Source organism: Triticum dicoccoides, chromosome 7A (assembly GCF_002162155.2).
Source record: "Triticum dicoccoides isolate Atlit2015 ecotype Zavitan chromosome 7A, WEW_v2.0, whole genome shotgun sequence".
Taxonomy (NCBI): domain Eukaryota; kingdom Viridiplantae; phylum Streptophyta; class Magnoliopsida; order Poales; family Poaceae; genus Triticum; species Triticum dicoccoides.
This window is the reverse complement of record NC_041392.1, coordinates 402,666,710-402,694,119: the sequence shown is the minus strand read 5'-3', so window position 1 is coordinate 402,694,119 and position 27,410 is coordinate 402,666,710. Positions and strand designations below refer to the sequence as shown.

General features: G+C 44.1%; 1 protein-coding gene across 2 annotated transcripts; it reads right to left on the bottom strand.

The window, feature by feature from the left end:
• Positions 1-1,948: 1,948 nt before the first annotated feature.
• LOC119328710 (protein TOPLESS-RELATED PROTEIN 2-like) lies at positions 1,949-10,985 on the bottom strand. 2 transcript variants are annotated; one of them, XM_037601682.1, is made up of 25 exons: positions 10,380-10,985; positions 10,095-10,274; positions 9,892-10,005; positions 9,638-9,796; positions 8,336-8,516; positions 8,133-8,259; positions 7,934-8,043; positions 7,693-7,831; positions 7,498-7,607; positions 7,287-7,356; positions 7,018-7,091; positions 6,729-6,824; positions 6,556-6,651; positions 6,229-6,356; positions 5,874-6,108; positions 5,630-5,797; positions 5,175-5,282; positions 4,957-5,106; positions 4,553-4,663; positions 4,289-4,468; positions 3,990-4,118; positions 3,433-3,528; positions 3,049-3,234; positions 2,675-2,847; positions 1,949-2,588 (listed from the first exon to the last, which is right to left on the bottom strand). In XM_037601682.1, the coding sequence occupies exons 1-25, from the start codon at positions 10,457-10,459 to the stop codon at positions 2,372-2,374; spliced, it is 3,417 nt and encodes a 1,138-aa protein (XP_037457579.1). In that variant the 5' UTR covers positions 10,460-10,985; the 3' UTR covers positions 1,949-2,371. The 2 variants fall into 2 exon arrangements, with proteins under 2 accessions (XP_037457579.1, XP_037457580.1); XM_037601683.1 differs by lacking the exon at positions 1,949-2,588 and having other exon boundaries at positions 2,817-2,958.
• Positions 10,986-27,410: the final 16,425 nt, after the last annotated feature.

Genomic DNA, 27,410 nt, shown 5'->3' with positions numbered 1-27,410 from the left:
GGGGCCTAGCCGACTGGAGGAAGGGAATCCCTCCCTTGGGAGAGCCACCCTTCTCCAACACCTAGCCGCCTGCTAAGCTTGTAGGGCAAGCCAAAGGGGGGCGCCACCCTTATGGAGCCTCTAGGTCCATGTGGTTACCCCCTTATAGACTTTAGCCTATTATATGGCAGCCTATCGCACCTAGAATAATCTTGGGGGTCCCGATAAATATTGTCGCCCTCTTATATTATTATTAGGTCCCTCAGAACTTTTCCACCTTCCTAATTTTCTTCAAAACGCTTTTGGGTTCCTTGAAACACTTTCGGTTTTCTCTCGAAACAATTCCTATTATCTCGGAAACTTTTCCGGTGATATTTTCTCAAACTCCTAATTCCAATAGAGTACAACAAAAGTCAACCTCGGATTCATGTCAATTCCTTGGACGCTCCCTGGTAAGTTGGCCCTTGAAGAAGCAAAAGTGTGTCTCCCTCTCCACCACTGAAGCCGAGTATTTTGCCGCCACAAGTTGTTGTATGTGATGGCTGGATGAGGCAAACATCAAAAGGTTCTGGTATAACTACGAACAAGATGCCTCTTTATGTGACAATGAGAGTGCAATTAATATCGCCAACAACTCCATTCAACATAGCCGCACCAAGCATATTGCCATTCATCAACATTTCATAAGAGATCGTGTTGGAAGAGGTGACATTGAGATAGCTCATGTTGGCACTAACTAGCCGTCATGGCAGAGGCACAGCAGGCAGCACTGCCGGTCTTCATGTTTTGGATGTTCCAGGAGGACGATACAACCTGCAGCACCAGCTCACAGAGGACCAAATCGTCGACGAGCAGGCGAACAAGGAGGTCATCACGACCATGGTCACTGAGAATTTGGGCGTCGCGGATAAGCAACGAGCGTTATACGAGTCCATGTGTAGCGCCCGGGCCATCTGTCGTGAGCGATGGCAGCTTCGTGTTAACAAGACGGAGTGCGACCGCTAATTCGAGTAGATCACAGCCGAGGCAGCACATGCGATTGCGAACAAAAACACTGCCAACATCGACAACTTCACGATTGTTCGCGCCAGGCCGCAACAACCACGAGGTCGGACCGTCCACGTCTATCTCACCTCCAATAGCAAAGAGTAGGACGTGGGACATGGACATGCCCATGGCCAGCAAAGATTTAGACTCGAATAATTAAATCCTTAACTTTTGCTATGTAAAAAAAATCCCTATATTAATGAAAATGCCATGTCCACTTTTATTTGGTGCATCATTTTTATTTGATGGACCAAGTTGGCTGGCTGGCTCCCCTGAAGCTGTCCACAGACACGTCCAAACATGTCCACTTTTATTTGGTGCAGTAATAGCGTCGGAGATGCCCCGAACCTAGGAAAGAACCCTATTCCTGATCGCTGGGATTTTCTTAACTCCCGCCAATAGCATCGCTTTGTAGGCCTTAGCGTCCGCCGGCTTTGGACGTGGACTTAGCAAACCACCACATTGTGCCAACCAATTTCAACAAGGCAAATCAAATCATCTTCAAAACCTTTACACTACAAATCCTCCCATCAATCAAATAAGCTAAATAGCCAATCGAATCGTCAGCAACGAGCGAAGCAAATATCATCATCATCCAACATACAAGCATATTTTACACTACAATTAGCGTCCGACGGCTTTGGACGTGGACTTAGCAAACCACCACATTGTGCCAACCAATTTCAACAAAGCAAATCAAATCATCTTCAAAACCTTTACACTACAAATCCTCCCATCAATCAAATAAGCTAAATAGCCAATCGAATCGGCGGCAACGAGCGAAGCAAATATCATCATCATCCAACATAACAAGCATATTTTACACTACAATTAGCGTCCGCCGGCTTTGGACGTTGACTTAGCAAACCACCACATTGTGCCAACCAATTTCAACAAAGCAAATCAAATCATCTTCAAAACCTTTACACTACAAATCCTCCCATCAATTAAATAAGCTAAATAGCCAATCGAATCGGCGGCAACAAGCGAAGCAAATATCATCATCATCCAACATGACAAGCATATTTTACACTACAAAATAACTACCCCCACAAATAAAGGAGCATAAATAAATAAAAACAAATAAAGGCTTCTAAGTAACCACCACTAGCTGGGAGCAGGAAAAGCTTTACAAAGGAAGAGGGCACCAGGTGATGAAGTTAAGATTTTGGGGGCAAAAAAACAACCAGGAACCAAAAACTAATCTAGACATGCCATCATCAATCACCACCTGTGGCAAGGAGATGGTGTGGAATTGATACATATCACCTCACCTTGTCTCATGAATCTAACTGTTTTCTTTCTCCCTGTCTCCTAGAGTCCTACCATTGTTTAGTGGCCTGAGTCATCTCGTTGGCTGATCAGACGTCTGGTTGTTAGATGCTGCTGGAGCTGATGACATGGACGGGTGGGCTCCGTTATCCTGGGGAGGCGCGACTCCCCACTTTGGGTCCGCGTCCAGCGGCTCAACCACATGAACTGCCCCATCACTCATTCCAACTGCAATCTGGTTAGGCTCCAAGGGATGCGCCGCTACAACCATGGGGTACACATTTGCCCCGCTGTTGGATTAACAAACAGGGGAAATAATAAGCAAAACGCAACCATGTATGAAAACAAAAACAAGCAGTGACACTGAGCAGCATGCCTAGATATTGAAGGAGGCACATAGGCGGAAAGTGCAATCCTGCAACGCAACCTAAGGGACTCGGCTTCAAATACTCCAATAGCACCGTCACAGAAACCAGCATAAACCAGGAGACCATCACACGAGTATATTGCACTCGAAACTGGCGCTGGCAGTGCATCTCTTGGGTACCACTGCATTTGCATCAAGTAACAGGGGAAATCAATGAAGATGCCCAGTAACAATAATAATCCATAAAGGAGAAAAAAGCAAATATGTATAAATCAAAAATATTTAGCAATGACCTGCAGTGAGTAATAAACCTAGGGTAAGAAACAATGTGAATATGGAATAACGAGCAGATACAAAAATAATAAATTTTAGTCATGACTAACCGAGCGCGAGCATTCAAGATTTCCATCATAGATTGCCAGTTGGCTCTCATGAACTACAAGAAGATGTGTTTGGTCATTGTGAAACTGGACCCTTGTATCGCCAACTAAAGCACCAGAGCGATTTGCCGGGGGTTGGATATATTTTGATTTCTTCTTCTCCCAACCATCAATGCTCCAGACGCATAGCTGCAAATTTTGGTTTCATCAATCAATGATTTGAGAACAAATATATGACATCATAGTTGTTTGCCCAATCGCAAAGAAAATATAATAAACAGAATAATGAATGGCCTGGCATGCGACTAACATGAATTGGACCGTTTCCGCATAGCAATTTGAACATTTAGCTGCTACAATAATTTATAACAGAGTAAAAGATCATACCTGAGCATCAGCACCTGAAGATACAAGAACATTCATTGATTGAGAAAATGCCAGTCCGGTAATCTTTTTCTGATGACCCTTGAGCTTGCTTTTGACCTAAGTAATTTTGTGGAGTTGACATTAGTACATGGCCTTCGAATCAAGATTTAGTGCAAAATAAATCAATATTAAGTGCAAATCCAACATGAAAGGATTCAATTGTTACCAGACAAAGACTCCCAAGTATTTATAAGTGTCGGTTGAAGGTTTTTGATCGACAGAAATTGTAATGGTATGTTCCGTTTGTGTCCAAAATCTATCTTACCAAAATTTTATTCACTCTAGTTCATATTTCTTGCCAACATTGGACGAATCATGGGCAACCAATACCGAGAACAAAATTTGGGCTAACCAATTTTTTGGTAGGGTGAGCTTGGGCTAAAACTAAATACACCCTAAGTGTAATCTCAGATACTTCAAATAGGGCAAAGCAAGAGGAGATACAAAACATATTATTTAAAAGCAATGATACATTGATACTTCAATTCAAGTGAGTTTCATAAGTTAGCAGCACACACCTCATCAACACGGACATTGTAGATTTGAATGGTCGAGTCTTCCATTCCTATAGCAATAATATTATTGTCCTGTGGGTGGAATGCGAGGAAAGTCGCAGCAGGTGGAGGTGCCATGAAAGTAGTCATGACCTGTGACAGATTTCACATATCTAATCAGGAAAGTCGGATAAAGGCAGTAACGCAATTATGGTTCTTGTTATCTGGAGTAATGGCTTATCAGGACACTATATTACCCTAAGTGTGCACGGTTGGTTCAGAGGGGGAGGGGGGATTGTCTATATGCTGGAGAAGCCATTTACCTTGAACGTCATCATATTGAACAAAGAGACTTTGCCACCAGATGCAGACATAACATAGGAGTCATTTTTGGACAACGCAATGCAGGCAGTTGCTTCTTCTGGGTTGCCATCACTTGTGTCATTTGTCATTAGAATCCCATTTGCTGGTTGCCACAGGTGAGGCGAAATAGATGCAGTAGACTAACAGAAGAGGGTAAAGAAAATTCAGAAGGCAAGCAAAAAAAGATTGCAACTGAAATCCAAATAAATACAACTTCAGTCTACCTTGCCATTAGGATTCCTGTCACTGCGTTGCCATTTCCACAGCTTATGAACAGCATTGGAACCGAGAGACAAAAGTGCAACCCCACTATTTGTATACAACAAACGGACAACCTGTTGAGGAAACAAATAAAATGTGACTCATCAGAAAATTTACATTGCCCAGAGCATTAACAAACTTGCTTGGCAAATAGTGAACTGCCAATTATACAGCAAAAAACTGCAGGCAAATATAAACCTTTATGAAATAATAACTGCAGTCAAATATCAAACAGACAATATGACTACCCTCTTCTATATCTTAAAGAAACAGATTGTATGTGTAAGTTGAAATTGCAGGCTCAATATTTATAACTCAATAAAACATACAGATAACTAAAGGTAATTATGCAACTTGGCCAACATACTTTTGTTGGAGATGCTCCTGTATCTGGACAACGCCGTGCCCGAAGATGTCCTGAATCAACAATGTCGGCCAACTTCCAGGTCTTTAGCTTTTCAGATTCATCAGTTATTCTTGGTTTAACATCCGGCGTTCTGCTAACATCCATAGATGCCTGCACATTTGTTCACGACATTTAGCAAGCCAATGTATTGAAGAACAAGAAAGGCTGTGGAAACTAACCAGTCCACTCATTGATACTGCAGGCAACATCCTATCAGGTCGCTCTGAGTTCACTGCTATAGGACTAGATACATTTGAAGCAGAACCAAGGTTGGTGAGCAGTGGAGGCTACATTAAAAAATTAGAAGTGAGTACATGGCACTTATTAATACGATCTTCAGTAATTGCCAGGCCAAATAGAAATCAACATTATGCAGCTAAAGTGGAATAGTAGCTGAATGAATTAGTTGTTTCAAAATCATCATTGGAACTCATCTTGTGTGCACCGTACAGATACAGCTGGATGCAAATGTCCTTTAAGACTGTAGGCTCAAATAAAGATTCCAGCATAGAGCAAACAAAAACAAATAGCAGAAAACAAGAGACCTAAATAAGGACCAAATTAATGTAACATTTATACCCTAAGTGAACCTAGGACACAAGCAAATGTTGATGAAAAGTATATGCATCATTACCTTGGTATTAATTTGTTGAGGAGGTCCACGAGAGCCTTCAAAAGCCCTGCTCTCTAGCATCCTCAGCAAACGCTGCCCATCGGTGTTTGCTAATATTTTTATTCCATTATCGTTTGCTGTAACAGCAAGCAATGACCCTTCTCTATTGAATCTCAGGCGCGGGCTTGCCTGCATAAATCAGTAAAAGTCAAGCAAAAACACTTGGTACTTACATTCATAAAAAAAGCTACAGAAACAGACTTACAGGCAGTCCACCCTCACAGTCTGTTGTTGTCAGTATGTTGGTGTTATCCATATCCCAGAATTTAACAACAAATTCATCTCCAGCAGCCAAAAAATGGTTTCTCGTTGTGTCAAACTGGACAACACCCAGTGACCGTTTCCTGAAGCCATTATATGTCCTCTTAATAGCTCCTTCAGTCTCATTCCACTCGACCAAGTGGGAATCACCGTCTTTACTAGTTCCACAAGAGAAGAGCCTGCAAGGAAATTTCAAAACATACAATTTATATGGGTGTGAAATTCTAAAAAAATGAAGTATAATGTAGATCTTTCATCTTTCAGCATGTTAGCTTAATTTTTCACTTGAAGCTTCTCACCTTGTACCATCAGCACTATAAGACATGGTAGTACACCAATGTCCAGGAGCATCGTAGTCGACCCGTGAGCCCAAACAGTCGTATAACCATGCCTTGATTTTTCCATCGATGGCGGTAGAAAAGATAAACTGCAGAGAAGCTAAAGTTGTAGAAACCCACAGACAGACGATAAAGATGAAATAATTTGAAGTACAAGACTGGGATACCAAAATTAAACTAAGTGAACCTGACAACATGGATAGCAGCCAAAACAATAAGTACAGTACCATTAAAAAAATGGCAGAGCATAGCTTAAGAATAGCAGAGGTGAAATCATCCAGAAAGTACCTGAATGTTCTCCTTGTAGTGAGGGCAAACAGAGTACACTGAAGCCTCATGGCCTTCAAATGTGTATTGCTTTTGTCCGGACTGAGCATCCCATACCTGCAAATGAAATGTGCAAGCATGCTAAGGATGTTCTCTTTCATTCTAAAAAACAGTGACATCATGAGTAACCTCACCTTAATGAGTTTGTCATCACCACATGTAATAATTGATAGGGACTTGTTGGGGTGAGAGAATGCAATGTCATTGACCCCGCCAATGTGAGCATCAATCTGTGCAATTCACAAAGAATCAAATAGTTAGCAACCTTTAAGCGGTTCCGATGAGGATTAGTTTGGGAATTATGGGGAGTTAAGGACTCTGTCCACCTAAGGGCTCGAATCCAAACCTCGCGTTGTCAAACAGACCGAATGGGGGTGTACATAGAAAACTAATTGATATATAGTCTCATCAATATGCATGTACCTCTGCTTGCTGTCTTAACTCTCCATTAGGAACAAACGTATAAGTCTGAACGATATGCTTTGAAAATGCCACACCTGAGAATCAAATCAAGCTTAAAGAATCAATCTTATAGACAAGCAAGAAAAGTGACAAGGAATAGAACACTCCTGAGCAGAGAAGCATGCCCAAATGATATGCACTCCCAAGCATAAAACAATGCCCAAATGCTATCTTCTTATTGAAAAATGGCACGTATTTGAATAATGCAGTTAAACTGCCTGTTTCCATACCTAAAATATTTCCATCAGGGCTCCACAGACACCTATTGACACATATTGCAGCATCTTTCATTAGTGCAGCCTGAACAAAGAACAACACACTTTATGCATTAGAACTCACAATATAAGTCAGAATGCTGCTAATTACAGGCTTACAGCACATTAGAAGTTGCTAACAACACAGAATAAAATAGATCCAAGAATTTATCATTCAAATAATGACCTGCAATGGCAAGGTGCAGGAGCCAATGTCCCAAACTTTAAATGTCTTGTGTGCTATCCTTTCGCGTGAACCAACTTCCCATATCCCGATGTCACCAACATTTGTTCCAACTGTTTTACAACAGATATTAAATACATTAATATGCACTAACAAAGTAAAAATTCAAGAACCAAGCAAAGTGTTTGAAGAATGTACCTAGAAGAATAGTTTGTTGAACAGGATGGAAATCCAGGCTCATAACATTAGAACCCTGATTGAGTGTGCGAACAACTTGTTTGGGGAGGTCTTCTTGACTGTAAACATTGGGAGGATGGCTTGCACCAGAGAATGACACCTGATATAGTTTTTTTAAGGTGTCAAAACTGCTTCATCAATCCACTGTTACAGAAATGAGTAAAGAGCAGAAACTATGGCAAGTCCAAGTTCATCCAAATACCTCATCTGGCTGGCCTACACGCATTCTTTTCATCAGATGTTCAGAATCTGCAGACTGATAGTCAATGCCAGGCGCACTTGTAGGAGTCCTTGGATGCTTCAGAAATGCCGCTGCAAACAAATAGAGCATCCAAACAAAAAATGAAACAACATTGAAACAGTGACAGACACCATTTTGCTGAATTGCAGTTTTATGATACCTGTGTTTGGTGGCTGAACAAGACCGGGCGGCCCTTGTGCAATAGCAGGATGTGGTAAGGAGGGATTGGGATTTGTCATCCAACCAGCAATTGCATTTGGAGATGGTGAAACCACGGGTTGAAACGGCTGCAAGATTGAGAATATAGTAAATGATAGGATGATATAAAAAGTCAAAATGTTCAACTATAGCCGTGATACGTACAGCATGAGCACCCATTGGAGGGAATCCAGCTGTCTTGGGGATTGGTCCAACAAGAGGACCATTGGCAGGGGGAGGAGCTCTTGCTCCATTGGTAGGAGCAGCACAGGAGTGATCCGTGAAGAGTGTCTTTATGTCAGGGTTTGGTCTAGGATTCTTGCAGAGCTGATGTTGCCAGTTAAGACTACATGACATACAAAATCAAAGCAGTCCAGTTAGCATCACCCTCCACAAGAAACTAAAGAAAGAGAAGGCAATACTGAAAGCCTTGTAGGTCTTCATTATGGAAACAGCCCAAGCATTGCATGTGTTGAATATAGGCAGTATGCAGAAAAAATAGAAAGAAAAAAAATATGGCACGTCACAAACCTACACATCTTTGTTATATTCTGCAAGAACTTGCCATACAGAGTAACCAACTGACACCCCAAAAAAATTGTAAGTAGAAATCATATCAAACATATTACCAAGGCAAGAAGCTACAAATGAGTACCTAAAACTTGTTATTTTGCTAATTCTCAGTTGCTTGAAATTATCACAGATCCCTGAAATTGCATATTAGTTGGGCTAAAGTTACAACCTGGAAGGGTGCAGTTTTAGTGTACTCTGCAATTTGCATTCCATATGTTATATCTGGAGTGGCATGAGGTAAGAGTGGTTGGATGTTGATCCAAAGGCTTAGAAATGTGACTCAGATGAGGAAAATATTCAGGCAACTTACGAATAGTCAACTCCTAAAGTTCAAGCAATCAAATGTCCCAAGTACATATGGACAACATTTATGAAATGGACAGGACAACTCCCTCTTCACAACTACAACAAGGATTTGGTAAAGCACTAGAAAATGCTAATTCTGTTTGCCTTTTACACACCCCTCTTAATTTCCAAACTAAATGGTTGGAGTATGACCATTGACAATCAAGAATCATAAATACCCCTTATACATCGTGAAAGTGCTAAACTTCGAGTTTGTGTCCGTATAAAGACTGCACACCTCTTTTTCTCACTTATCCATCTCATTTTAAGGAAAGATGGAAGCACGGCCAGAAGAAAACAAATAAAGGGAAACCCTCCCAATATAGCAGCTTTGTGACAGCTCATTTCCAATCTTATAAGTACCATTAGGAAAAACATGCGCTGGCCTGCTATGTTATATAGTACAAATTTAAACAGAATCTTACGCACGTCAAATCTTATTTGCTCAAGAAATAATAGTACAAATTGTTCAAGCAGATCGTATCCCTCTGTAGAAAAAAATAGTAACATGTAATTAAATGCATGCAATGAATAAAATTAACCAAACACCTTTGATTGATCAACGTGCGCAGTCTCGAGGCTTTAAATGGTGGGAAATTAAGCTTGTCTCGGAACAGAGGGTTTGCCTCAATAAGCTTCTTAAGCTCCATGAGCATGATATTCCGGGCTGACTTTGTATCCCCGTATTTGGACAGCTGCTCATTTTGCCTGTTTGTGATTTAGACAGAATTACATCCACATTAGCACAATGCACAAGCATTCTGCTCTACGAAAATGCTCCAAACAAGCGATTGGCACCACACCTAAAATTATCCAGAGTCAGCAGCTGCGTTATCTCCTTGAACAGCTCCTCGTTAAAGGAGGCAAACACCTTCAAATCCTTGACGAGTATCTCCACTGCCTTGGCCCGATCATGCCTGCAAAAGGCAAACTGAGTTGAGCGCCTGCAAATCGCTGTTGATCCTGAGCAAATGAGCAGGATAGGACAGGCTTCAATATGAGTTACCTGTCGAGGGCTTCAAGGTACTTCTGCTTGCGGATCTCAAAGAATATCTTCATGGAGTAGCGGTTGTCCTCCACCTTGGTGAAGCCGCTGAGGTACCTCTCCACCTCGTCCCACTCCCCACCTTGGACCAGGTCCTCGAAGTGCTTCATGTTGAAGTAGAAGCCCGATTCCTGCTCCAACCTGCGCGACCAAAATGGACGGGGGGTTAAAAAAAAAACAGCTTCAACAACTCCAGATAGCTCCAAAACTTTGTCTTGATCAACCAGACGAGACGAGGACACTTACTTGTGCACCGTCTCCTTGAACTTTTCCTCGTCGAGGAACTGCAGGATGAGGAAGACCAGCTCCCTGCTGAGCGACGACATGGCTCCCCCGATCCCGCCCTGCGTCTCCAGCGCTCACGACGAAGGAGGACTCCCGCCTTGGCGGCAGATCCCCTCCCAAATCTCCGTAGAAACCAGCGCAGGGCCCCAACCGCCCCTCGAAAAAACCGCACCAAACAACCAACGAGTAGCTTAGAACCCTAGCAGGGCGAAAACCCCTGAGACGAAACGGGCGGCGGGAGCGAGGTCACAGCCCAAGCGGACCCATCCCGGCGGGATCTCCCCCGATTCCGGCGGCCCGGCCGCGGATCTGCAGCTCCTGGCGCCGACCGATGGCGCACGCGTGTCTCCTCCCTCAGCGGCGCAGCACGTAGACTAGGGTTTGGCCGCCGCCGCCGCCAGCTGCTGCTGCTTCCTTCTTCTCCTCTTGGCTCTAGCCGACGGAGGGGTTTGCCTTTTCTTATCTCTCTCTCCCCACTTCGCTTTCTCTCTCCAAAACCAGTCTCTCTATCTCTCTCTCTTTGGAGTAGGGAGTATTTATTTTTCTGGTCTGCTTTTGGTTTTTTGGGGCTGCGTTTTATAACCACTCCGCCCCGTCTCCCCTTATATAGGCCCCGCCAGATTACACGAGAGCCCACGACCACGCACCTCTATTTACTTGGCAGCCACTGACGAGGACGGGCGACAGGGGCAAACTGGGTAACTCCCATCGTGAGGTCCGCAGCCACAGGTAGGGGGTAAACTTCCGTTAACCATTTCTCGCATCCTTCCTCGTACGGTCGTACCCATTCATTTCTCCCTCCCTCTCACGCATCCGCGGTTTCGAAATTTGAACGGGGCCTGCCAGCCAGGGTTGAGGCAGCCGCGCCCGCTACAGGATACCCAACTTTTCAGGCGTCTACACTTTTGTAGTATCTTTCTTACTTATATAACCACAATAATGGATGGATAAGTACCGCCAAAAAATATGGATGGATAAGTTTCACCTACTAATATTGAGAGGATGCTATATTTAATCGATCACATCTCGTATATATATCATTTCATCTCCGTTTGATCCGCCGCGAGGCCAAAAATCATGGCTGAGCATGGTGCCGCAAACGCAAAATATGTTCGTCTCATGTTTGTATGGACACACATTTCTGCCGTAAGTTTAAGTCAAATTTACATTCATGCAGACACGAGACAGACGTGGTGTCCGCCTCAAGCACGTGGGTCAGCAGCCGAATCACCACCACGGGTCCCACGTGTGTGGGAGGGTCCCCATGTCAGCCACCCTGGCCCCGTTCATCTGATTCTTTTTAATGCCACACGTGCTGGTGGAGGGTCGTCCAGTGCACTTTGTGATCTTCTCCCTCACCTCTACCGACCAAATGATCGACAAACCCTAGCCACCGCTTTCCCCCACCGTCCACCGGCCAAGATGCCGTGGAAATGGGTCCTGGGGAAGACCAATAACAAGGTCGGCTCGTCCTCTGAGTTCTCGGGGTCGCGCCACCGTGTGGCAAGTTTCGCCGTGACGCCGCCCGCGACAACATCTACGTCGGCGTCGAGCAGTGCCAACAGTATTGGGATGAGGCCACACTGGTGTTGTGGTCTGACGTCCACCTGCCGGACAATTGACACCTCGACCCAGAGTGGGTGCCCGTGCCTCCCGTTCTGGCCACTGGTCGCGCGCTCCTGCTGGAGATACATCGCTGTCAAGATCAGCTCCCGAAGTATCTCTGCCGCGACCCAACATACGTCGTCACCTCGCCATTCTGGGACACTTGGTTCCACGACGAGCACGGCGAGTGGCGTCGGCCATACTTCGCCGCATGTGCTTCCCCTCATGCGCGTGCTCCAAGTCCCCGCCTTGTGCGCAGGCGTACGCGTGCTCCCAGACCACCACCCCAACCCCTGTGTTTGACGAGGCCTCCCGGATCACCGAGGAGGAGGACAAGGACCTCAAAAAGACCATAGAGTTATCCGAGCTCGCCTAGCTCTCCGAATGGGAGGGCCTGGCAGTGCAGCTGGCCTTCTCTGCCACAGGCGATGTCGTCGTCCCGAGCCGGAGGAGTGTGAGGTGGAGGAGGAGGAGGAGGAGGTCGTGCCATTTGAGGCGGTGATGGGGCGATCCTGGTCGTGGACGACCAAGGTCCCTGCACGCCGGAGCTGGTGGCGGCTCCGGCCGTGTGGGTGGGCGCGGAGACGTGGTCACCGGAGAGTCAGCAAGTGGTGCAGCCACAGCCGAAGCCTCGGTAGGTGCCGCTTATCCCATGGTCGTTCTCATGGCAACCTCCGCCCTTCGTCAACCTCATCGCGGATGACAGCGATGATGACGACTAAATCTAGGGTTCCATTTAGTTTAAGTTATTTATATCCTTTTCTAGGTTAAGTTATTGTATGACCGGGACTTTTTGTGGCAATGTAAGATATTTTAAATTTTAAATTGTTGAAATGGGTCGGCCGCGTTGGGTGCACCTACAGGTCGACGGACAAAACAAACGTTGGGGGTCCATCTAGACAACCCAAACAGACAAAAAAACATGTTTGTTTGGGTCTCTGCGTTGGAGTTGGCCTAAGAGAGTCATCCTCATCGACTTGTTTATATCATCATGCAAGCATGCCACCTCACCATACAGTTATGAATGGGATAAGGTCCACCTCAACATGCAATCATGCACGGGAAAATACCCACCATAACATTCAACTATGCATATGAAAAAACTTCTGTTAAATTATTCTACTTATATTCAATAAATGTTGCTACAAAATACAAAATTAAATATACACTACTGCAGGTTGGTCCAAACACGACAGTCCAATCAGAGACCCTTTGACGAAACTGTGTGTGATGCATTAATCACAAACGTTGATGTAAAAAACCGTCAAAAAAGATGCAAAACGTTTGCGGTGGTGGATTCATCAAACACGGTTCAGATTGTAGATGCATGTGCAATGCATGGCAAACGGTTGATCCAGAAAAACTATTTGCGATGAGGTAGAACAACAGAAATGGGCAGCCAGATGAGGGTGTGTGCGATATACGACAGCGCGATCGGGGCATGCTCGGGGGCTTCTGTCGGTGCAACAGACCCCGGGTATGTTGCCCAACTGTGTACAGGCACAAGATCAAGATTGGAGCACCAGCTTAAGTCTGAGATTGAAGAACCAAGAGACTTGAAAAACCAACGTGCAGCTCAGAGAGATCAAGATTGAGACAAAGGAACTGTATATCGGCAAGAGAAGAGCCTCCCTCACCGGGCAGGCGAGCCCGGCAAGGGGCTAGGCCACCACCAGAAGCAAGCAGCCAAAACTCCCCGGCAGCACCTGTCGGGGCTTGCGGGGCCTGAACCACCCCGCCAACCAAGCAAGAACGACCCACGTCGTCAATCAGTACGGTGTCAAGCCGCAAGGTGATTAAGTGGCAGCATTCACCACATGGCAGCCATCTCCTACAGAAGAAACCCACAGGTGACACCCGTCCAGCGACGTGTCAAGAGAACATGAGAAAAGCTGGCAAGATAAGCCTGGCAGGCCTTGCCGGGCAGCTAGTGATGTGACACTGAGCGGTGCATTTAATGCACCCTGCCAGCCCGCAGAGTTAGGTATGATAGCACCGTTTGCTATCATATCAGTGGGTAATGATTGTTTTGCCACTGTGGTGACCCCTTACTCTATAAAAGGAGGCCCATGACAATCATAGGAGGGGTTGGAGGTTTGGATACTTGACAAAACTCAAGCCACCATACGCTGGTGTTCACCGTAGCCCTTAGGCAGATCTTGCCGGGAAAGTGTACCACGCACCACCACGTTTCATTTCCACCATCAATCCAACAAAGCAGGAGTAGGGTCTTACGCCTCGCGGCGGCCCGAACCTGGGTAAATTGCTTGTGTGCTCTCTTCCATGTTGCCGCGCACTGGTCTGCTCTTTGTGCAACGCGATGTCCCCCGCCAAACCAACAAGGGGCCACCCGGTCTCATAGGTGGTCGCGGATATCCCGCGACAACTTGGCACTATGTCAATAGGTTAGTACAGAAAAATGATATAGAATGACTATAAAATGATTATAAAACATCCAAGATTGATAACATAACAGCTTCAAACAATAAAAAATTATAGATACGTTGGAGACGTATCAGCATCCCCAAGTATAACTCCTAGTCGTCCTCGAGTAGGGAAGTGATAAAAACAGAATTTTTGATGTGGAATGATGCCTAACATGTCATATCATATTTCTTTCTTTATAGCATGGACATTTGGACTTTTATATTGTTCAAAGCAATAGTCTAGTTTTGACATGATAATTTAAATACTCAAGCATATCAACAAGCAACCATGTCTTCCAAAATATCAACGGTAAAATAAGCTATCCCTAGCCCATCATGCTCAACCATTGATCCATTCATGAAACACACTCGCATATTAGCTATATCTAATACTCAAGTATGATCATATTGCCTCCTAGTTGGTGCTTTTATAAGAGAAGATGGATACTCAAACTCAAAAAATGCATAAAGTAAAAGAAAGCTCCTTCCACTATAAAATAAGACACATCCGTGACATTTTGGGTCGAATGAATTTTTTTCTGTCATACTTATGACACTTCTATGACGATAATTTTGACAAAACCTGGTATCATCATAGATGTGGTGAGCTCCTACTTCTATGACAAAAAATCATGACAGAAAATGGGCTTTTCGTCCTGGGCAGGCCGGAGACGCGGCTGCATGACATTGTTTGAGCCGTCCATGACGAAAAAAACCATGGTATAAGTGAGGGCGAGGAAAATATTGAGGAGTTCCCGGTTACGGTGGGTGGTCGGGGACCGAGCGATGTGCATTTCTCTCGTACACGTACGTGCATGGGTGTGAGGCGTTGGGCTCTAACTGAACCTGAGCGAGGCGTTCTTCTACCGAACCCGAGCGATTGCATTGCAGGCTATGCGTTACTGAACCCGAGCGATCGATCGATGGCAGTTAACTGAACCCGATTGAGTGATTCCTTTGCTACTGCTGCTAACTGAAGCCGGTCGATGCTGTTATCGGTGTTAAAACCGGCGGATCTCGGGTAGGGGGTCCCGAACTGTGCGTCTAAGGCTAATGGTAACAGGAGTCGAGGGACACAATGTTTACCCAGGGTCGGGCCCTCTCGATGGAGGTAATACCCTACTTCCTGCTTGATTGATCTTGACGATATGAGTATTACAAGAGTTGATCTACCACAAGATCATAGAGGCTAAACCCTAGAAGCTAGCCTATGATTATGATTGCTGTTGTCCTACAGACTAAACCTTCCGATTTATATAGACACCAGAGGGGTCTAGGGTTACATAGAGTCGGTTACAAGGGAGGAGATCTACATATCCAAATTGCCAAGCTTGCCTTCCACGCAAAGGAGAGTCCCACCCGGACACGGGACGAAGTCTTCAATCTTGTATCTTCATAGTCCAACAGTCCGGCCAAAGTATATAGTCCGGCTGTCCGAGGACCCCCTAATCTAGGACTCCCTCAGTAGCCCCTGAACCAGGCTTTAATGACGATGAGTCCTGCGCGCAAATTGTCTTCGACATTGCAAGGCGGGTTCCTTCTCCGAATACTCCATAGAAGATTTTGAACACAAGGATGAGAATGCCAAACTGTTTAAAGAAAAAGTTAAAATATGGCATGACAAAAGGATACAAAAACGTGAGTTTAATGTAGGTGATTATGTATTGTTATACAACTCTCATTTAAGATTTTTTTGCAGGAAAACTCCTATCTAAATGGGAAGGTCCTTACGTCATCGAGGAGGTCTATCGTTCCGGTGCCATAAAAATCAACAACTTCGAAGGCACAAATCCGAGGGTGGTGAACGGTCAAAGAATCAAACATTATATCTCAGGTAATCCCATAAATGTTGAAACTAATGTTATGGAAACCGTAACCCCGGAGGAATACATAAGGGACACTTTCCAGAATGTTTCAGACTCCGAAAAGGAAGAGGTATGTGGTACGGTAAGTAAACCGACTCCAAACAGTTCTAATAGCAATTTTTCTCTGTTTTAGAATATTTAAGAAAATAGGAAAATAAGAAGCAGCCCGGGAAGGACACGAGGCTTCCACGAGGGTGGAGGGCGTGCCCTACCCCCCTGGGCGCGCCCCCTGCCTCGTGGGCACCTCGTGTGCTCTCCGGACTACGTTTTCTTGCACGATACTTCTTTGGGTCGGTAAAAATTCACTATATATTCTCCTGAAGGTTTTGACCACTGTACCACGCAATTATCCTTTGTTTTTGTTTTGAGCTATTTTCTGCCAGAGTTGTCAAGGCCAGGCATCATGTCGTCCCCCTCCTTCAACAATGAGGGAAACGATGCTTGGTTAATGAAGATAGAGCTGAAGAGAGAAGAACCCGGAGAGATCAACAAGGATGATGTGATCAAGAAGGTCATGGAGTACAAGTTCCGACAGTAGAAGACGAAGACATCCTTCAACCTTATCACAATATTCTTACCCCAACGGAGATTGAAGCTTTCAAGATGATTGAGTTAGCTCGCATTCAAAACAAGTATCTCACACGTGAAAATATTTTGTTGAAGGAGCATATCATCGCACTCAAGGGCATTATCCACAAATTGGAGGATCTCCTACGCTCGATGTGCGACTATCCATCATCACCACCATCTCATTCACCTCCGAAGAAAGAGTCATAGACACACGCGTATGGGCACTCCCCTTGGCAACTGCCAAGCTTGGGGGAGGTGCCCCGGTATCGTATCACCATCACACTCCTATCTTTACCATTTTTCTTAGTTCGACCCTTTTGGTTATATCTTGATTTAGTAGAATAAAGTTTTAGTATGATCTAGCTTTGAGTTTTGCTTTATGATCCTTCTATGTAATCGAGTCCGTGAGCTATATATAATAAAGATTAGTTATGAGTCAAGGGCCTGATTATCTTGCCATGACCTGGAGGGAATAAAAATAAAAGAGAAGAGAAAGAATAAAAAGAAATAAAGAGATCTTATGGATCTTATGGAGAGTAATGACTTCACGTATAAAGAGTATGATGAATAAAAGTTGTTGGGAGTTGACAAACATAGTTTTGGTCATCGTTGCAATTAATAGGAAGTAATAAAGAAAGAGAGGTTTTCACATATAAATATACTATCTTGGACATCTTTTATGATTGTGAGCACTCATTAAAATATGACATGCTAAAAAGTTGATGTTGGACAAGGAAGACAACGTAATGGGTTATGCTTTCTTACATCCAAAATAAATTATATTGTCTTGGATCATCCAACATGTTGAGCTTGCCTTTCCCCCTCATGCTAGCCAAATTCTTTGCACTAAGTAGAGATACTACTTGTGCTTCTGAATATCCTTAAACCCAGTTTTGCCATGAGAGTCCACCATATCTACCTACGGATTGAGTAAGATCCTTCAAGTAAGTTGTCATTGTTGCAATCAATAAAAAATGCTCTTTAAATATGTATGATTTATTAGTGTGGAGAAAATAAGCTTTATATGATCTTGTGATGTGGAAGAAATAAAAGCGACAAACTGCATAGTAAAGGTCCATATCACAAGTGGCAATATAAAATGACGTTCTTTCACATTAGATTTCGTGCATCCAACCATAAAAGCACATGACAACCTCTGCTTCCCTCTGTGAAGGGCCTATCTTTTATTCTTATCTTATACTTTATACAAGAGTCATGGTGATCTTCACCTTCCCTTTTTACATTTTATCCCTTGGAAAGCACGGTGTGTTGGAAAGATTCTGATACATATATATAGCTAATTGGATGTGAGTTTTCATGAACTATTATTGTTGACATCACCCTTGAGGTAAAAGGTTGGGAGGCAAAACTATAAGCCCCTATCTTTCTCTGTGTCGGATTGAAACTTCATACCCATAAATATTGCGTGAGTGTTAGCAATTGTGAAACACTAAATTATAGTTGAGTATGTGGACTTGCTGAAAAGCTCTTATATTGACTCTTTTTGATGATATGATAAATTGCAATTGCTTCAATGACTAAGATTATAGTTTGTTAGTTTTCAATCAAGTTTCTGATTCATACTTGAAATTGTGAATGAATTGTTACTTTAGCATAAGAAATCATATGACAATATATATATATATATGTGTGTGTGTGTGTGTGTGTGTGTTGCCGTTATAAGAATGATCATGATGCCCTCATGTCCGAATTCTATTTTATCGACACCTCTATCTCTAAACATGTGGACATATTTTTTGTTACCGGCTTCCGCTTGAGGACAAGCGAGGTCTAAGCTTGGGGGAGTTGATACATCCATTTTGCATCATGCTTTTATATCAATATTTATTGCATTATGGGCTGTTATTTCACATAATGTCACAGTACTTATGCCTATTCTCTCTTATTTTACAAGGTTTACATGAGGAGGGAGAATGCCGGCAGCTAGAATTCTGGGCTGGAAAAGGAGCAAATATTAGAGACCTATTCTGCACAACTCCAAAAGTCCTGAAACTTCACGGGAGCACGTTTTGGAATATATAAAAAATACTGGTGAAAGAATTTACCACAGGGGGCCCACACCCTGGCCACGAGGGTGGGCGGCGTGCCCCCTGTCTCGTGGGCCCCCTGATAGGCCTCCAGTGCCCATCTTCTGCTATACGAAGTCTTTCATCCGAGAAAAAATCATAAGCAAGCTTACGGGACGAAACTCCGCCGCCACGAGGTGGAACCTTGGCGGAACCAATCTAGGGCTATGGCAGAGCTGTTCTGCCAAGGAAACATCCCTCCAGGAGGGGGAAATCATCACCATCGTCATCACCATCGATCCTCTCATCAGGAGGGGGTCAATCTCCATCAACATCTTCACCAGCACCATCTCCTCTCAAACCCTAGTTCATCTCTTGTATCCAATCTTTGTCTCAAAACGTCAGATTTGGTACCTGTGGGTTACTAGTAGTGTTGATTACTCCTTGTAGTTGATGCTAGTTAGTTTATTTGGTGGAAGATCATCTGTTCAGATCCTTTATGCATATTAATACCCCTCTGATTATGAACATGAATATGATTTGTGAGTAGTTACGTTTGTTCCTGAGGACATGGGAGAAGTCTTGCTATAAGTAGTCATGTGAATTTGGTATTCATTCGATATTTTGATGAGATGTATGTTGTCTTTCCTCTAGTGGTGTCATGTGAACGTCGACTACATGACACTTCACCATTGTTTGGGCCTAGGGGAAGGCATTGGGAAGTAATAAGTAGATGATGGGTTTCTAGAGTGACAGAAGCTTAAACCCTAGTTTATGAGTTGCTTCGTAAGGGGTTGATTTGGATCCATATGTTTCATGCTATGGTTAGGTTTACCTTAATACTTCTTTTGTAGTTGCGGATGCTTGCAAGAGGGGTTAATCATAAGTGGGATGCTTGTCCAAGGAAGGGCAATACCCAAGCACTGGTCCACCCACATATCAAATTATCAAAGTACCGAACGGGAATCATATGAATGTGATGAAAACTAGCTTGACGATAATTCCCATGTGTCCTCGGGAGCGTTTTCCTTTATATAAGAGTTTGTCCAGGCTTGTCCTTTGCTACAAAAAGGATTGGGACATCTTGCTGCACCTTATTTATTTTTATTACTTGTTACCAGTTACAAATTACCTTATCACAAAACTATCTGTTACCGATAATTTTAGTGCTTGCAGAGAATACCTTACTGAAAACTGCTTATCATTTCCTTCTGCTCCTTGTTGGGTTCGACGCTCTTACTTATAGAAAGGACTATGATAGATCCCCTATTCTTGTGGGTCATCATAAGCCCATCTTGAGCCACTCGGATGTATGCATCAGCCGGGCTGAAGGCATTGAATGCCTCTTCTGTAAAGCCGGGGTCACGAAGAACGGCCCACCGGCGCCGATGATTCATGGCGCTTTCCACTTCAGAGTTTGTGATGGATACATCATCCGAAATCTCTGTCAAAGGACAATCTGACATCACTCTCATATCAGCCCTTGCCTTTAAGGCAGGATCTGGAACCTGACTTGTGGAGGCGCGGCCGGCAGGATCCCCAGACATAGTCCGACGAACGCTTTTCCTGATAAGACACGGTGGATAATGTCACGGTTTGATGTGACTGCCAGGGGGTATGATTAAAAAACCATACCTCTTTGATGAAGGTTCTGCCGTGTTGTCGTTCGCCTTCCTCTTCGAAGATTTGCTCGGCGCGGGCGTCACTCTCCTAGGAGATGCCTCTGGTGCACGTTGAGGCGTAGGGCGCCTCCCCTTTGGAGCACGAAATAGTGCGGTGGGTGAGGCGTAATTAGGGAGCTCTTTCGAAGAAGGTGTCTCTTGATTACTTACATGCGAGGCAGGGAGGAGGCCAGGATAGTCGGCGAGGATGGCCACTTCTGTGCCGTCATAGCTCGCCTACTAGAATACTCCATCCTCAAGCTCGACAAATATGTCCGGATCCTCTTCGAATCCAGGGTCAAGGTCCCGGTTGTGATCCTCTGGCTGTGGGGCGGGGCTATCGATTCCCTCGGTAACCTTCCGCCATTCCTGTTACAAATGGATCGGTTAATGTCCATTAAAAGTGCTCGGGGAGAGGATTTAGTAAAGTGGTGGGATTAGAGCTCACCTAGCTCGGAGGACTGTACATGGAAAATCCATCTCGACATTTAAGACAAGTGAACTCCTCTTTCTCCCCTTTGTACAATTCGGCCAATATTTTAACCAAAGCGGCGGGGATGTATAGACCCTTCCGACCATAGCATGAGGCGTCATCTTCCCCATTATAGCGCCACATGGGAAGCCCTCTGTATTGGAGTGGCTGGACCCGCCGCACTATGGAAGTCGCCATCACCTTGATTATTGATAATCCGGACTGGGCAAGTGTCCTTATCTTGCCCATTAATTAACGGACTTCCGCGCTATCTTCTTCCTCGAGGCTCCGAGGGCGCCAGCTGTAGTGTTTCTTTAATGGAGCATTTGAAAATTCGGGAATACCCATTCGAACTGGGTCGGGGAGAGCGAAGTCCTCAATATAGAACCATTCTGAGGGACATTCCTCGGGCGCCTTCTTCGGTGTACCGGACAGGTATCCGATCCCGGCTATGCGCCATACTTCGGCGCCGCCCACCTCGAATATTGACCCCTCTTGGTTGTGAGGGACGAGGCGGAATAGCTTCCTCCACAAATCAAAGTGGGCTTCACAGCCCAGGAAAAGCTCACAAAGGGCAACAAAACCCGTGATGTGCAGGATAGAGGCCGGCGTGAGGTTGTGCAGTTGGAGGCCGTAATACTCCAAGAGTCCACAGAGGAAAGGGTGGATTGGAACCCGACGCCTCTCAACAAGTAGGATACGAAGCACACCCGTTCCCCCTGGTTGGATTGGGGAAATTTTCCTCTAGAACTTCGCCTGTGAATGAGGTCAATCCTGCTCGAACAGGGACCAGATCCGCGAGGGGAAGGAATCCCTGTGTTTGGAGCTTAACAAACTGCTTATGGGATACAGAACATCTCTCCCAATCACCTTTTTCGGAGCCGTGAGGGTGGGAGGAAGAACTGGGGACGCTAGCCATGTTGAATGGTTTCCCCTGGCAAGACTTTGAGGATTTTCCGTTGGGTGTGGAATGGATCTGATATCCAATCCCTTTAAATAGAGGCCTTTCTTACGTGGCCGGGGGGTTGTGTGCAAAAAATACCCCGACCTCTCGTATTCGCTCGACACATGGAAGCAGAAGGTGTGGAGGCACAAAAGCCGATGGGTGCGACATTAAATGGAAGGCCGAATACAACTCTTTAAGTCAGGTGCTTTGAAGTGACCGGAGGAGGAACCCGGCTTGCAATGCCGAAGACAATCTGCATGCCGGACACCTCATCATTGAAGCCTGGTTCAGGGGATACTGAGGGAGTCCTAGATTAAGGGGTCCTCGGGCGTCCGACCTGTTGGACATAGGCTGGACTGATGGGCTGTGAAGATACAAGACAAAAGACTCTTTCCCGTGTTTGGATGGGACTCTCCTTGGCGTGGATGGCAAGCTTGGCATTCGGATATGAAGATACCTTTCTCTGTAACCGACTTTATACAACCCTAGTCCCCTCCGGTGTCTATATAAACCAGAGGGTTTAGTCCATAGAGGCAATCACAATCATACAGGCTAGACTTCTAGGGTTTTAGCCATTACGATCTCGTGGTAGATCAACTCTTGTAATCCTTATACTCATCAATATCAATCAAGCAGGACGTAGGGTATTACCTCCATCAAGAGGGCCCGAACCTGGGTAAAACATCGTGTCCCCTGCCTCTTGTTACCATCAACCTTAGACGCATAGTTCAGGACCCCCTACCCGAGATCCGCCAGTTTTGACACCGACAGCCGTGGTCTCTCCGATGGAGTAGAACCAAGTGGATGAGAAAATATCTATCTCTAAAATGAGCTATCACATTGCTAACCCTAACTAGGAGGAGGAGGGGGTCTATATATAGTCTTATCCACAAAGGGGTAAGTGGGAGAGGAGACATGGGCCGGAGGCCCGATACACTGTGCACAGATAGGGGCCGGATGTTCGGGCCAGGAGCCAGATGTCCGGCGGCTCACGAAGAGCCGGATGTCTGGGATGGGGTGGCCCGAACAGATCCTCTCTGTGTGGCGACGGGCCAGATGTCCGGGGCGAAAGGGTCGGATGTCTGGGGCTTCGGGAGAAGCCGGACGTCCGGGGCATGGGGCCGGATGTCCGGGCTGTCGGGGTCGCTTCCAGATGCTCTCTTGATAGGCGATGCCAGATTTCTAGGGCAGGGGGTCGGATGTCCGATTGGGGCCGGATGTCCGGCTGCTGTAGCGGCTGGCTCTTCCTCCTTCTCCTCGCTTCGCTCCCATGCACACTTGACCTTGGTCCTTGGGCTCTCCATGGTCTCCTCGGGTGTACCTGAGTATGCACAAGGTCCGCGCATGAGGTAGCATCTATGTCTTACATGCGGGAACAAAAGATTCGGAAAGGAGAAAGTTCACCTTAGGTCTAGTGAAGTATGCTCGAGGTCTCATCGTATGGACAGTTGGGGCTTGGGTAGTAGTCGTAGTGTACATGGGGATGATCGTAGGATGCTCCGCATCACCAGTGCTTGGGTGCTGCCCTTCCTTGGACAAGACTACCACTTATGATTAACCTCTCTCGGAAGCATCCGCAACTATGAAAGAATAATTAAGATAAATCTAACCATAGCATGAAACATATGGATCCAAATCAGCCCCTTACGAAGCAACGCATAAACTAGGGTTTAACCTTCTATCACTCTAGCAACCCATCATCTACTCATTACTTCCTAATGCCTTCCCCTAGTCCCAAATGATGGTGAAGTGTCATGTATTCGACGTTCACATAACACCACTAGAGGAGAGACAACATACATCTCATCAAAATATCGAACGAATACCATTCACATGATTACTTATAATAAGACTTCTCCCATGTCCTCAGGAACAAACGTAACTACTCACAAAGCATATTCATGTTCATAAATCGGAGGAGTAATAATTATCATTAAGGATCTGAAAATATGATCTTCCACCAAATAAAGGAACTAGCATCAACTACAAGGAGTAATCAACACTACTAGCAACCCATAGGTACCAATCTAAGGTTTTGAGACAAAGATCGGATACAAGAGATGAACTAGGGTTTGAGAGGAGATGGTGCTGGTGAAGATGTTGATGGATATTGACCCCTCTCGACGAGAGGATTGTTGGTGATGACGATGGCTTTGATTTCCCCCTCCCGGAGAGAAGTTTCCCCCGCAGAACAGCTGCGCCGAAGCCCTAGATTGGTTCTGCCCAAGTTCCGCCTCGAGATGGAGGTGCTTCATCCTGAAAGCTTCCTTTTGACTTTTTCCATGTCAAAACACACCATATAGCAGAAGATGGGCATTGGGGGCCTACTAGGTGGCCCACAAGGCAGGGGCGCGCCCAGGGGGGTAGGGCGCGCCCCCACCCAGGTGGCCCCCCTCTGGTGCTTTCTTCGCCTAATATTTTATATATATTCCAAAATAATTCTCTGTGAAGTTTCAGGACTTTTGGAGTTGTGAAGAATAGGTCTCTAATATTTGCTCCTTTTCCAGTCCAGAATTCCAGCTACTGGCATTCTCCCTCTTCATGTAAACCTTATAAAATAAGAGAGAAAAGGCATAATTATTATGATATAATGTGTAATAACAGCCCATAATGCAATGAATATCAATATAAAAGCATGATGCAAAATGGACGTATCATCCATCTTCGATGCCCCGTGGGTCTCTTCTAGTCCATAAAAAATCATCGTAAAGTTTCAGCTCGTTTTGACTCCGTTTGATATTCCTTTTCTGTAAAACTCAAAAACAAGGAAAAAACAGAAACTGGCACTAGGCTATGGGTTAATAAGTTAGTCCCAAAAATAATATAAAATAGCATATAAAACATCCAGAACAGATAATATAATAGCAATAAAAATTATAGATATGTTGGAGACGTATCAAGCATCCCCAAGCTTAATTCCTGCTCGTCCTCGAGTAGGTAAATGATTAAAACAAATAATTTGATGTGGAATGCTACCTAACATATTTATCCATGTAATATTCTTTATTGTGGCAAAAATATTCAGATCCATAAGATTCAAAACAAAAGTTTAATATTGACATAAAAACAATAATACTTCAAGCATACTAATAAAGCAATCGTGTCTTCTAAAAATAATATGGACAAAGAAAGTTATTCCTACAAAATCATATAGTCTCGCTATGCTCCATCTTCATCACACAAAGTATTAAACCATGCACAACCCTGAATACAAGCCAAGCAATTGTTTCATACTTTTGATATTCTCAAGAATTTTCAACTTTCACGCAACACATGAGCGTGAGCCATCGATATAGCACTATAGGTGGAATAGAATATGGTGGTTATGGAGAAGACAAAAAGGAGATAGTCTCACATCAACTAGGCATATCAACGGGCTATGGAGATGCCCATCAATAGATATCAATGTGAGTGAGTAGGGATTGCCATGCAACAGATGCACTAGAGCTATAAGTATATGAAAGCTCAAAAGACACTAAGTGGATGTGCATCCAACTCGCTTGCTCACGAAGACCTAGGGCAATTTCAGGAAGCCCATCATTGGAATATACAAGCCAAGTTCTTTAATGAAAAATCCCCACTAGTATATGAAAGTGACAACATAGGAGACTCTCTATCATGAAGATCATGGTGCTACTTTCAAGCACAAGTGTGGAAAAAGGATAGTCGCATTGCCCCTTATCTCTTTTCTCTTTTTGGGGCTCTTTGGCCTCTCTTTTTTCTCTTTTTCCCTTTTTTCTTTTTCTTTATTTTTCGTCTGGAGTCTCATCCCGACTTGTCGGGGAATCATAGTCTCCATCATCCTTTCCTCACATGGGGCAATGCTCTAATAATGAGGATCATCACACTTTTTTTACTTTACAACTCAAGAATTACAACTCCATACTAGAACAAATATATGACTGTATATGAATGCCTCCAGCGGTGTACCGGGATGTGCAATGACTCAAGAGTGACATGTATAAAAAAATTGAATGGTGGGTTTGCCACAAATATGATGTCAACTACACGATCATGCAAAGCAATATGAAAATGATGAAGCGTGTCATAATAAATGGACTGTGGAAAGTTGCATGTCAATATATCCCGAAATGGCTATGGAAATGCCATAATAGGTAGGTATGGTGGCTGTTTTGGGAAAGGGTAGTGGGGGTTTAATGCACCGGCGAAAGTTGCGCGGTACTAGAGAGGCTAGCAACGATGGAAAGGTGAGAGTGCGTATAATCCATGGACTCAATAACAGTCATAAAGAACTCAGATACTTATTGCAAAAGTCTATTAGCTATTGAAACAAAGTACTACACACATGCTCCTAGGGGGGTAGATTGGTAGGAAAATACCATGGCTCGTCCCCGACCGCCACTCATAAGGAAGACAATCAATAAATAAATCATGCTCCGACTTCATCACATAACGGTTCACCATACGTGCATGCTACGAGAATCACAAAAATTGACACAAGTATTTTTACCAATCCACAATTACTCACTAGCATGACTCTAATATTACCTTCTTTATATCTCAAAACAAATGGAAGGAATCAAACTTCTCATATATTCAATGCTCTTATATGAAAGTTTTTATTATATCCCTCTTGGATGCCCATCATATTAGGACTAATTTCATAACCTAAAAAAACTACCATGCTGTTTAAAGACTCTCAAAATAATATAAGTGAAGCAAGAGAGTTCAACAATTTCTATAAAATAAAGCCACCGCTGTGCTCTAAAAAGATATAAGTGAAGCACATAGAGTATTCTAATAAATCACGATTCATGTGTGTCCCTCTCAAAAGGTGTTTCCAAAAAGAATGATTGTGGCAAACTAAAAAGCAAACACTCATATCATACAAGACGCTCCAAGCAAAACATATCATGTGGTGAATAAAAATATAGCCTCAAGTAAATTTACCGACGGATTGGAGATGGAAGAGGGGATGCCATCTGGGGCATCCCCAAGCTTAGATGCTTGGTTGTAATTGAATATTACCTTGGGCATCCCCAAGCTTAGGCTCTCGCCACTGCTTATTCCGTATTCCATCGAAACTTTACCCAAAACTTGAAAACTTCACAACACAAAACTCAACAGAAAACTTGTAAGTTCCGTTAGTATAATAGAGCAAATCACCACTTAGCTATTGTTGTGAACTCATTCTAAATTTATATTGGTGTTATATCTAATGTACTACAACTTCTTCATGGTTCATACCCTCCTATACTACCCATAGATTCGTCAAAATAAGCAAACAACACAATGAAAACAGAATCTATCAAAAACAGAACAATCTGTAGTAATCTAGAAACTTCATATACTTTTGTAACTCCAAAAATTCTGAAAAATAGGATAGCCTGGGAAATTTGTATATCAATCTTGTGTAAAACATTCAGATCAAAATCACAATTCTGTGAATTTCTAAAATT